The 13,260-nt window shown below is 37.3% G+C and overlaps 1 protein-coding gene across 1 annotated transcript; it reads left to right on the top strand.

The window, feature by feature from the left end:
- The first annotated feature begins 10,870 nt into the window (after positions 1-10,870).
- Positions 10,871-11,651, top strand: LOC127129807 (uncharacterized). Its single transcript, XM_051058932.1, has 2 exons — positions 10,871-10,955; positions 11,146-11,651. Exons 1-2 carry the CDS (start codon positions 10,871-10,873, stop codon positions 11,649-11,651), a joined length of 591 nt encoding a protein of 196 aa, XP_050914889.1.
- Positions 11,652-13,260: the final 1,609 nt, after the last annotated feature.

The raw sequence follows: 13,260 nt of genomic DNA, 5'->3' as shown, positions 1-13,260 counted from the left end.
ATCATGAGTTTCGAAAATCCTCTAACCTGGAATGGCAGCGATGATAGAGAGGTCCTTTGCGCTTCTTTTCTTCAAACAGATGTAGAAATAGGATGAGGATGATGTTTAGCAACCTTTGCCTAGCTCAACCTTGCTCCAGTTATGAGGAATTCGCATTTGCCATGGATGATGAGTTTTTGAACAGCCACGATTTAGCACCCTATGCCTTCCAATTTGCAAAAACAGATGGAGAAGAAGAAGATTGGAGTTGAATGCAACAAGAATTTTGTGTTTTGGTTCAAGATTGAGGAAGAAATTTGGATTTGAAGGTTGTTGTGTTCTTGAGGGTTTTGAGAGAATGTGGAAGTTTCAGATCTGGTTCTTGGAGATTGTGAATTCAGTTATGATTATGAAGTGTTTTAGAATTTATATGGATGCTTAATTGTAGCTTAATCATGTTAATTAGCATTTTGGCCATGTTAAGTGAAATTGGTTATTAACAAGTGAGGGCAAAATGGTCAATTCACTTAGACAGCTCATTGACACCTGTTGACAGCACACACAACTTCTAAATATCATATATGAACTGTGGAAACTTGTCCCATGCCCATTGGTTGCTTAAAACTCAAAATCACTATGTGTATGCAAAATGACCAATTTTCATCGTTTCACTTTTCAAGCCAAAATCCAATTCTCATGCCTTAGCCATGAAATGAATATTCAAACACACTTAAAATGCCATTCCTGAGGTGTTGGAAAAAGTCCCATTCAAAAATTCCAATTATTTTGACATTTGGACAATTTTGCCCCTGGTCCAATTCAGCTGTCCAGTTGAAAAGTGACTTTTTGCCTTGGCCATTTTTGAACAAATCCAATGATGCACCCTCAAAGTACATGTCAAATGGAGTTTGTGCATATAAAGAACTTGCAATTTGGACAAAGTATGTGGTAGTTATGGCCTCCTGATTACGGGTCTTTTCTGAAATTCACTGAGCCATATCTCCCCAACCATACATTGGATTTTCAAGTTCTTGGACTTTTTGGAAAGGTGAGAACAAGATCTACATCTGTCATGTTGAACAATTTTTCATTTGAAGCTTCCTTGGACATCTGTTTTTGAGGTCAAAAATTTTCCATTTTTGGAAACTTCAATTACAAGTCAGTTGCTATTTTTGGCAGTTTTTGTCCTGATTTGATTTTCTTCATTTTTAAGCTTTGAGATGTCATATAACACTTGTTCCAACATGAATGAAGTGTATCCAACTCATTTCCACCTCCACATCCATCAAATCATGTACAGTTGACCACATTTGACTTTTCATCCGATAGATGAATTTGGCAATGCATAGATCAAATTGAACCCCAATCTTCAACTGAAATGGCTCAAGGGTGAAACCCTAGCCTCAATAAGCATAATTTAACCATAAAATGATCCTCATATCCATCATGAACCCCATCTCCTGATCCAGCCCTGATTGGCCCAATACAACTGATTAGGGTTGACCAGCGGTCAAAACCCTAATCTCAAGGAATCTTCTTCAACCTTCTGATGATGCCCAATCATGATGATGATGATGTATCATTGCAATCAAGATGAAGACCCATACCCTTGAGAATCACAAAACCCTAATTCACAGCCCAATCCTCAGATGGCCCATGATCAGTCAATACACCCTAGGCTTGCACTTGACTTCCTCATCTTCTGATCAAGACTTGGGAAGATGGTTTGCACCACGTAACCACATGATATGCAATATGAGATGCCTAATGCCCTAGAATGAAATGCAAATATGTTAATGCTAGTCCCAAGAGAGGAGGGCAAATTTTGAGGCGTTACAAAGATCAAAATAACAGTTTGCATCAAGACAATGTAGCAGATGAGTTCAAATAAATCCCAAGACTTACAACAGATAAAGGCTCAATTCAAAATAACTTGGTCTCTAGAATGTTGACATTGACCAAGTCCTTTTTGCATAGGGAATGTTGCCTAGTTCTAAGTCCAAAAGTTCATATCAAGATCAACAGCCGACCAAACATTTTTTAGGGTTTTTGTTGTTTAGTAAGTGCTTTAAGGTCCTAAGACCACAACCAAAATCAAAATAAACAAACAAATATATACAATCACAAGATATGGCTCAAATGAGCAAAGTGAAAATGACATAAATATACACAAGTTAAATGAAATGTAAATGGCAATGAATGATAAATGGCTAGAAATTAAATTGCATAAAGTAAATGACTTGAAAGTAAAGCAATATTAATAAGAGTTAGTCAAATGTTAGTCAAAGTTAATTGAATGTTAGTGATGTTTTGTTTTTTTATTGATTAAGTCATTCTTTGGAGAACATTCAACCATCTATTCACAAGCATGAATCATTGAACCAAGACATCTTCCATAGGAAGGAAAAAATGCCAAGTTTCCACACAATACCATGAAAGATGGGAGACTTACAATCTCACTTACTAGAATGTTATGCTTTATGGTCAAATTTAGTTATATGTTAATCAATCGTAATTGGACTTATGTAGAAGACACAACTATCTGAGGTTGGGCAATAAAAATTTAGGTGTTAATGCATGTTAGAGATTTGGTATAATGAACCAAACTCCTAAAACATACCACACACTAAAAAAAGATCAAAAGGGATGAACCAATTAGTCTTAGGATATTGAGACTTCATTGGTCAATGAAAGAAATGGGAAAGAATAGGGATGAAGATGAAGAGGGAGGGGAAGTGAAAGAAACACAAATTGGTCATGGGAAGAATTTCATCAAATTAAAATCATTCATTCATTTTGGGAGATGAAATGCACATTTCATCAATCCCCTAAATCCAATGATTTTAATTAAACAAAAGTCAATTCAACCTTTATCAAGGCCCAAACAAATAGTCAAACATCATAAGACCATAAAAATGGCTCAACATAATTTTCACACAACTAATCAAAATAAAAAATCAAATTAAAATGCATCAAACTTCAAATTAATTTGGTCAAAATCTAAAATCTCTTCAAAACACCAAATAAATGGCCAACAGATTTATCCTAGGTCAAACAAGGTCAAAGGACCTTAGACAAAAAATTTCATCATTTTTGAAAAGTCAGAAGTATTTTTAAACAATTAAAAATATGCATAAAAATATTTAATTCAACAAAAATATCAAAATTAAACCAAAAAATAATTTTAATTTAGAAAATGAAAGAGAAAACTATTTAAAGATTTTTGGTGAAAGTCCCATATTTTTTGGATTAAAAATGAAATTAATATGAATTAAACAAAATAAAGCAATTAAATGAAAAATCAGAAAATACAAAAAAACACGGGCCGTCAGATCTCCCTCATTAATTGAGGTGGCAGATCTGATGGTCACGCGCGCGCTATTCATGGTGGACTTGAGTCAAAGCGCTACACGCGTGGTAATAAAAACCAATGGACAAGATTATAACGTTGGACCAAGATCAGATGGTTGGAACCTTGCCAACACACCACTGGAGCCCTAGCTCCGGTCATCTTCTCTAGTGAGGACCACCAGACTGGTCCAACCTAAACTTCATGAAAAATGGAAAACAAGGACATTAATTTGAAGAGAAAATGCTCAGGATCACAAATCTGACCTCAATTTTCTCCAATTCCAAGTATATAAAAAGATACATGGATTTAAATTTTGAGGATCATGAACTGAGTTGCTTCAATTTGACCTTAAAGCAACTCAATCTTGTTGCCTACATTGATAGGACTTCATCCAACCAAAAATCACAAAGAATAGTGAAGAATTGAGATAAAATCGAAGAGATGAAGTTTCTGAAATTTAACCTTCGAGTAGCTTTAATTCCGTTTGATCTTGATCTGGATTTGGTTGATTCTTCCTCCTCTTGCTTGTAGTGATCAATTGAGATGAAAAGGGCAATGAATTCTTGGAGTTTGAACTTCAAAACAGAAGGTGAAATTCAAACTCGATTTCAATGAAATCCTCAAGAAATTCTATGGAGTGAGGGGTCTGAGTTGTCTTGGCAAAGCTTGGGCAAGGTGTTGATGCATTTCTGAGCTCATGGCACTTGTATTTATAGGCTTTTCAAATGCTTTTTGCACACTTCCATTCAAACTCCAAAAATAGTAACGAACTCGTGCATGCTTACATGGGTGTGTACAAAGCCCAAAGAATGACGTCAAAGGGTCCAAAACCGTGCACATGTGATGCTTAAATCAATTCATGAAGCCATGCCATGTGGAATGGAAATTGGTCATGAAAATATTCCAAATGGGGCCATGCATTGCACCCATGTGCAAGTCCTTCAATTTTGATCCAAATGAGATGACCGTGGACTTTTTGGAAATGTGAGATCAAGGGGAACAACTTTCATGTTGAACACTTTTCCATTTGAATCTTGGATCTTGATGAATTTTGAGGTGGAAGTTTGAAAAACCAAACATATTTGAAACTTTTCTAAGTACCAAGTCAAATGTTCACTTCTTCCACCTTGGATAACATTTTCTATGGACTTCAAATGGAAACATTTCCCTCATAAAAGTTGTAGATATTTCAAACCTATTCAATTTGGTCAGAAATTTGACCTTATTTGGATTTGTTATGAAGGAGTTATGCATTTTAGAAGTTGAGGAAAATCACTTGTTCAATGGTAATGACCCAAAATGACCTATAATGTTTCCTCTTGGAACATGCATTTGCAAGTTGAATTTGAACTTCCTCAAAACATCAAAGTTAAAAAGGACACCTTTAATTTGATCATGGAATTTTAATGGATTTTATCTCATAACAATTGAGCAAGTTATGGTCCTTGAAAGTTGACCTCCTAATTAGGGTTCAGACAAAATGACCTATAATCTTTCACCATAAAAAATGACTTTCCAAGCAAACCTAGCTCTTTAAGTAAACATGAAATTTGTTTGGAATTTCATAAGGAGTAACCTTGATCTTGGAATAATTTTCATATGACAAAAATTGTAGGAGATAGGGTCTAGGGAACCCTAGTTTTGACTAGTTGACTTTCTCTGGTCTACCACCATGAACCATCTTGCTAGCTTGACATTATATTGATTTTTAGGACTCATGAAGGATCATATATGCATAATATGATGTAATATTAAGTATCCCTTGAAATATTTGATCAATTGATGAGGAAACATATTGAAGAAGTCACACAAGATACCCAGATGAATTAGGTTTTCCAAGGCAAACAAGCTTCAAACTCTTGATGAATTCTGGATAAAATGATATGTGAAGATCTTGTGGATCCATATATGATGTCTAGAGTCAATGTGAACCATATCTTGATTACCTTGCACTGAGGGTCTTAAACCCTAGATATGAGCTTGATGGAGCATGGGTGAACACACACATTACCTACAAAAGCAACAAACTATACATTGACATATTTTTGGTATTTTGGTTAGTAAATAATGAAAAACAAAGTATGATACAATCAAATGTGCTCGATGACCTCTCCCAATGTAACCCAATGAATGAGGGGTAAGGAGGATGCCAAGGTGTGATCCTAAAACTAATGCATATGATGAGATATCATGAGGGATCTTAGGGTCAAAATTAGGGTCTTACAGCTGCCCCTATTTAAGGACATTCTAACTGAGGATGTGAAGGTTAAAATCTTTATATCAACTCAGTAGAATGGACTTAAATAACAACATATAGAAACAAATTTTGGTCCCTAAGAGACCTCATGATGCATATGATATGAATGTTAAAATATATCTTTATGGGGAAATATTGACACAAAGGAAAAGAATTCGGAGAGACTGAAAGTCCACAGGAGTATAATGCATTCCATAATGAATATTCACTAGGGAGATAGAGAATCTGGGGGTAAATAGGTTATGCATAGGTCAGGCTACGACTTAAAAACTGTTGAAGACATGAGGGGAATTCCATGAAAATAAATCAATGGAAGGACTCAGTTGGGGGATAAGGGGAAAATCTGTAGGGGAGCGGGTAGATCAGAACATATCTGAGATACTCGAACCAAACTCAACTGGGGAAGAAAGATCTTCAACACATGAGTACCATAAATATATTACCTAATACCGGTTACTGGGTAGGAAGATAATGTATTCTGATAGAGGGACATCTGTTACCGGTTAGGGTAAACATATCAAGGATGACTCGGTGAGGAAAAAAAGGTGTATTCGTTACCAGTTACTGGGTAAGAACAACCTGATGGGGAAAATATCAAATAGGATTTACAACTGTCGGCTACGGGGCAAAAGACCAAAGAGAGAATATTTGTCATTGGTTAAAGTGAACATATCAAGGATAGACTCAGAGGAAGAATATCCGTCATCGGTTAGGATGAACATATCAAGGATAAACCGACGGGGGAAAATAGGAATTATATTTATCAGTTACTGGATAGAATACCAAAAAGAGAATATTTGTCACTGGTTAGGATGAACATATCAAGGATAGACCCAGTAGGGGAAAGCAGGAGTTATAACTACCTTTTATTGGGTAGAAAACCACAAAGGGAGAAAATCCGCCATGGGTTAGGATGAACATATCCAGGATTAACTCTGAGGGGAGAAGTAGGATTTATATCTACCAGTAACTGAATAGAATACCAAAAAGGGGGAAAATCCATCATCGGTTAGGATGAACATATCAAGGATCAACTCTCTGGGAATGAAAATAAGGATTACAACTACCTTTTTAATGGGTAGAAAACCACAAAGGGAGAATATTCGTCATTGGTTAGGATGAACATATCAAGGATAGACTGACTGGGGAAACGTGAAGATGAATTTGCTGGAAAAAATGAAGGAAGTAAATTACATTTACCGGGTATTGGGCAAAAGTAAAGTACTCACAAATCGATAAGAGAATTACCAACTACTGGGTAAAAGACTCTCAAGGGACCAAAAGTATCTATCTAGGTAAGAAATAGAAAGAAACCTTCAAACACAGACTCAATCCAATGACGACATAACTCAAGGGGAGTGGTTCCATCCAGATAATTAACTGGGGAGGAAACTGAAAGAATAATCATCCAGGGGAAATAACTCAGTGGGGAAATGAGAAAAGTTAAATTCTTTCTACTTAAAGGGGTTGACACTCTACAATTGAAAGAGGATATACACACCAAACCTGCAATGGGATATAATGGCACCATAACAGGGGATCAGACATAAGGAATCAAATGCAATAAAAATGCACAATGAAATATTTGATGTTGTGTTATGTAAGTATATGATTGATGATTATGCTGACAAAACAATCACAAAGGATACAAATATCTCCAATTTGAATCATTACTACAACACTCGGCTAATCTTAACAAGATGGAAACACCAACTGGAGAAAAATGTTGGGGATGAACACCAATAATCTGGCTCTGAATATCTCAATCCTGGCTAGGGGAAAGAGGAAAGGTCTGTTGAGGATCCGAGTTGTCAAATTTGTGAGGAATTTTAGGTCAACACCATATCAAATGGGAGACAACCTCGTAGGGGACCGAGTCAAACACTACTCAAAATTAACACTGCTGTTTTTGGGGATGAACTCCGTCTGGGAGAACGAGAGGTAAAACTCTGCACGGAGGATCTAGACAAACTGCTGAGGATGTGAGCCTTCAACTCAACCGGGAAAATTTTCAAAAGGGATCGATCACTAACTCCACTCTACTGGGGAATAAATGATGAATTGTTTGGGAGGTATCACCAAACTAACTGCTTGGGGAAGACCAACAAGGCTTCGCATGTCAAGACTTACCTGTTTTCAGACTGATGTGATATTCCTTGCTGAAATTTAGAGTAATTGCTTTTATTATTTAAGAAAAATGATTTTTATAAATTTATTTCAAAATTATCATCATAAAAATTCAATTTTATTTTAGCTGAAAAATAAATAATAGTGGAAACAATTGGATAAAAAGCTCAACTTTATTTAATAGAATGGTAGTCTGTAAATGACAAGACTCCATAGATCTTTACAAAAGTTGAAAAATGGTAATTTACACGGAAAAGGGCTACATTGAATACAATGATCACTACTCTCCATACCCATTTCAATATCCACTATGCTCTTCGGCTTTGGTTGAGAAGGATGAATCAGAACCAAATGGCTTGCTCAAAACTGTCCCAATGATCAGGACCAACTGAATGCAGTTACTTGCCATAATCCCTAATTTTTGCCTAGATTGCCCCAAGGCAGGGTACTCAATCTATTGGGATGGTTTTCTAATGTCTCTAACTTTTGCCTGGATCGCCCTTCCAGGTTTTCAATCCACTGAGACGCTCATTTTTGCCCAAGCCGCCCTTTTGGGTTTTCAACTTAGCGAGTTGTTCTTTTCTTTTTAGGCGAAGTATTTCTTGTCTGCATCGACATTCACAGGACGAGTGAACTCTTCACTATCCATAGTTGTAAGAATCAAAGCACCGCCTAAAAAGGCTCTCTTAACAACATACGAGCCTTCATAATTAGGAGTTCACTTGCCCCTAGCATCAGGTTTGAAGGATAGAATTTTCTTGAGCACAAGGTAACCTTCTCTAAACACACGAGGTCTGACCTTCTTATTAAATGCTTTCTTCATTCTCTATTGATATAACTAACCATGACACATGGAAGTCAACCTATTCTCTTCAATTAAGTTCAACTGGTCATATCTGGTCTGGCACCATTCAGCCTTAGTCAACTTGGCTTCCATCAAGACACGCAATGATGGGATCTCAACCTCTACGGGGAGCACAACTTCCATACCATAAACAAGTGAGAAAGGGGTTTCCCTTTTTAAAGTGTGGACGGATGTACGGTACCCATGACAAGCAAATGGGAGCATCTCAGGCCAATCTTTGTAGGTTACCACCATCTTCTGAATGATCTTCTTGATGTTCTCATTTACAGCTTCAACATCCTCATTCATCTTTGGTTTGTAGGGAGAGGAATCATGGTGTGCAATCTTGAAGTCTTTGCAAAGAGCTTCCACCATGTTATTGTTCAAGTTTGATCCATTATTAGTAATGATCTTACTTGGCACACCATAACAGCATATAATCTGATTCTTGATAAACCTCACAATAACCTGCTTGGTTACATTCGCATACGATGCCACTTCAACCCACTTGGTGAAGTAGTCAATAGCTTCCAAAATGAAACGATGTCCATTTGAAGCTTTGGGCTCAATCATACCAATCATATCAATTCCCCACATGGAGAAGGGCCATGGAGAGGAAATGACATTCAACAGTGTTAGAGGTGAAGGAAAAGAGCGATCCAAAACGCAGCGGAATTTAAAATTTCTCCTTTAGTGATCCTTACGAATGGGCATGATCAGTGATAGAATCGTTACCTCTTGTGGCGATTGTAACCTTTGATGCAGATCTACGGAGCGATCACGAACGTTGAACGATGACAATGCCTCTACTCAGTCCACACGAACGGATTCCTTCAATCTCAGTGCTAGCTGCTACGAATGAAAGCTTTGAGTGAGAGAGAGAGAGAGAGGGAGAGAGAGAGAGAGAAACGAAATTGCAACTGCAAAAATTCTTCTACACAAGGGTTCTATTTATCGAACAACTTGTGTGGGCTGCAAGCTAAAAAAAAGCCCACTCAAGTGTATGTGGCCCATATCTTATAATATGCCAAAATCACTTAAGCGCATGGTACCTTACCATATTTTGTATTCTACTTAAGTACACCGTACCTTACGATGTTCTACAATTCACTTAAGTGAACCATACATTACGGTATTCTTTAGTTACTCTATCTCTCATCAATCGTCCTTTTGTGTGTGACCATGTAGGTTTTCGCGGCATTGGCAATTATATTAAATCACGTATTTAACATAATAAACAGTAAGCGGTATCTAGCAACACATCACTGCTACCCAAGACACGAAAATGTCATGTGATCTGACAAATCCTTTTGTGATAATACTTATGTGTACAATTCCCCTTTTACCCTTATGTATATATTGAACACAAGGCATAGACCGTGTCATCCTTGTCCAGTTCAATATTGGGCCCATAGACATTTATCCTGTTACGCATGATGGAAAAATTCCATCTAGGTCACTCATGTCCCTTAGCATGCTTCGTGGAGTACCCATCAACTGTCTTTATGGTCATCCAGTTACGGACAATGTTTGATCAGCAATAAGGCACTCGATTCTACATCTAGGGTCCATAGTGGTTTCAGGTCGAAGGGTGGTATACACCATTATCACCATGAGAATAACTTATGACACTTTGCATAACATTCTATATAGTATTCTCATAGCGGGTCAATCTAGTATAAATATTACTCTTAATATTCATACCTATGTTTAAGACTTGATAACTCCTTATCCATGATCCATAAAATGTGATCATCGATCTATATACATAATAGTCTTAATTCTTTAATGTTATCCGACTTCACAATAAAGCTCGACTATGGATACTTTAAGAATAATGTCCTTATGTTTAATGTGATCTCATGATTAAGTCACACTTGATACATTAAACGGACTATCTATTCTAGGGACTTTATTAGACAAACATAATAAAGAAAAAGCCTTTTATTATTAATAAATAATTCGATACAAGTACCAAAAGTATTGGCCTTTAGGGCTTACACCAACAGGAGGAACATGGATCTTATCTGCATAAACTTGACACTTATGGCATTTCTTCACAAACTTGCGACAGTCAGATTCCATTGTCAGCCAATAGTAACCTGCCCTCAACATCTTTTTAGCCATAACATGTCCATTGGAATGAGTACCAAATGAACCTTCATGGACTTCAATCATCAACATGTCTGCTTCATGTCTATCTACGCATCTGAGCAAAACTATATCGAAGTTTCTCTTGTGAAACACATCACAATTTAGGTAGAAGTTACCAGCTAGTCTTCTCAAAGTCGTCTTATATTTCAAAGATGAAATGGTTATTATTTCTCCAAGGGATGTATTGGCCCACCATGTTAAAAGGCTGCATCAAATTCTCCAAAGGATGTCAAGAGTGTCAGGTACATGCAGGCATACAACATGTCCCTGCGAGCGACCTACACTCTCTAGTTAAACATTGGCCCTTTAGAGGTTGGGCTTTAGATTTGATTGGGGAAATTCGACCACCATCATCTAAAAATCAGAGGTATATCCTGGTTGGCATTGATTATTTTACAAAATAGATTGAAGTTATACCTTTATCAAATGTAGGCCAAGAAGATGTGATTGAATTTATCCAGAAATACATCATCTACAGATTTGGGATTCCAGAGACCGTTACAACGGATCAAGGGTCAGTATTTACTGGTCGAAAGATGCAAGAATTTGCTAAAGAAATGAGTTTCAAATTGTTAACGTTTACGCCATATTACGCTCAAGCTAATGGTCAGGTTGAAGCAGCAAACAAAGTGGTAATTGGTTTTATCAAGAAACATATAGGGAAGAAACCTAGAAATTGGCACAAAACTTTAGATCAGATTTTGTGGGCGTGTCAGACCTCTCCCAAGGAAGCCACTAACTCGACCCCATTTCGACTGACCTTTGGTCATGATGCGGTTTTACCAGTAGAAATTTACCTACAATCAAAAAGTATTCAGAGGCATCATGAGATTCCATCAGAATCATATTGGAACATGATGTTAGATGAGTTATCCGATCTAGATGAAGAGAGACTAAATGCCTTGGAATTACTGAAAAGGCAGAAGAAGGGGGTATAAAGCTCTTATAATAAGAAGGTTAAAGTTAAGATATTTTCTCCTGAAGATTTGGTTTGGAAAGTTATCCTTCCAATGGATCGAAAGGATAGAGCCCTGGGGAATGGTCTCCCAAATGGGAAGGTCCTTTTATAATTTTGCAAGTTTTCTCTAACGGTGCTTATGAGGTCGAAGAACTTAGTGAAAACAAAAGAATCTTAAGAGTAAATGGAAAATATTTGAAAATATATAAGCCATCGCTTCAAGAAATAAGAATAATAAACGAGTAATCGCATTAAAGTAAGTTGAAGCTAACATGGTAATATAAATATTGCCAGTATGGCTAAAATTCATTACAAGGGCCCAAAGGGCTAATAATCAATACAAGCAAAACTAAAAGTCATTAAAAATAAATGATGATAAGGAGACTAAGGTTAAAATGGGAGATAATTCTTCATGTGGAGGTATTTCGTCTATTGAATCTCCAGATGTTTCTCACACAGAGATCGTTTCAACCGAAGAATCATGAGCTCTGCCTCTAGTTTGTGTGCTTTTTCGATAAACTCCAAGCTAAATTCTAGTTCCTTATCCATGGAAGCATCACCAAACTTTAAGAGTTCATCTTTACATCTTTTTGCTTTAGTGATCTTGGCTTGAAGTTCCCTTATTTGTGCCTCCCAAGAGGCAATGTCGCGATCATGTTTTTCGATCTTCGCCTGATTTTTCTTCTTCGTCTCCTCCAGCTCCAATGCCTTGTTGGTCAATTCACTAGCTGCATCCTAAGCAATAGCCTCAATACTTGTTTTCTGCTCGATTTCTCTAGTAAGTTGGGGAAGCAGTTTATTGTCTTCGACAACCTATTCTATCATGGTGCCTAACTCTAAGATGGTGTTGGCAACTTCACGAGAAACATCTAATAGGTTAACCTGGATGAGGAGAGATTTCAGAGATAAGGGGGCAGAAGGATCAGCCAGCAAAAGTAAGAATAAGTCACCCTTAAAGATTTTCTCTTTAATTTTTGAGAGTGCCTCATTCACAGGTATGCTCGAAGATTGATCCTCTGAGGTTGTTGAAGTGTTAACACTTCTTTCAGATGAGTTGTCTCTTCAACTCAATATAACCTTCAAATATTCAAGGGGTTGGCTTTGCTTCAGAGCTGCTTATTCCTCTAAGGAGGGACCCCCAGTTGTTCTTTTCGAAACTTTGATACCCTCAGGAATAGCTTCAGTCGTGGGGGTTACAGGAGTTTGACCTTGGGGATGTCCTTCGTTTTGGTCCCCCTCACCATTGCCATCTTGATACTCAAGCTCCTCATAATCATCAGGAACATCGTCGAATACCGACAGTTCTTCGACTTCTTCTTCTTCTTCCTCTCCTACCTCTCCAGCTTGGTCGTCATTTCCTCCTTGAGGGTCATCATCTTCACCTTTGACATCAACTGAATTAGCTTCATAAACATTGCCAGCTTGGACTTCTTCGTCCACCACCATGGCCTCTCTGTCCTCCTCGAATTGGGTTTCTTGACCTAAGTCATCTTCGTGATCAGAACCACTTATGTGAGAGTGTTGAGTGGGGATTTTTTCTGGCGAACTTTCAAGCCCTCCAGCAATGGGTTGGTTGATTTTGCCCATTG

This window comes from Lathyrus oleraceus, chromosome 3, assembly GCF_024323335.1.
Source record: "Lathyrus oleraceus cultivar Zhongwan6 chromosome 3, CAAS_Psat_ZW6_1.0, whole genome shotgun sequence".
Classification (NCBI taxonomy): domain Eukaryota; kingdom Viridiplantae; phylum Streptophyta; class Magnoliopsida; order Fabales; family Fabaceae; genus Lathyrus; species Lathyrus oleraceus.
This window is presented reverse-complemented; position numbering and strand designations above follow the sequence as displayed.

What these genes read in the sequence shown, in the direction of transcription:
- LOC127129807 (XM_051058932.1), top strand. Translation starts at nt 10,871, where the DNA reads ATGGTTATTATTTCTCCAAGGGATGTATTGGCCCACCATGTTAAAAGG. An exon ending in AAGGATGTCAAGAGTGTCAG is followed by an intron (nt 10,956 to 11,145) that starts GTACATGCAGGC and finishes TATCAAATGTAG; the next exon opens with GCCAAGAAGATGTGATTGAA.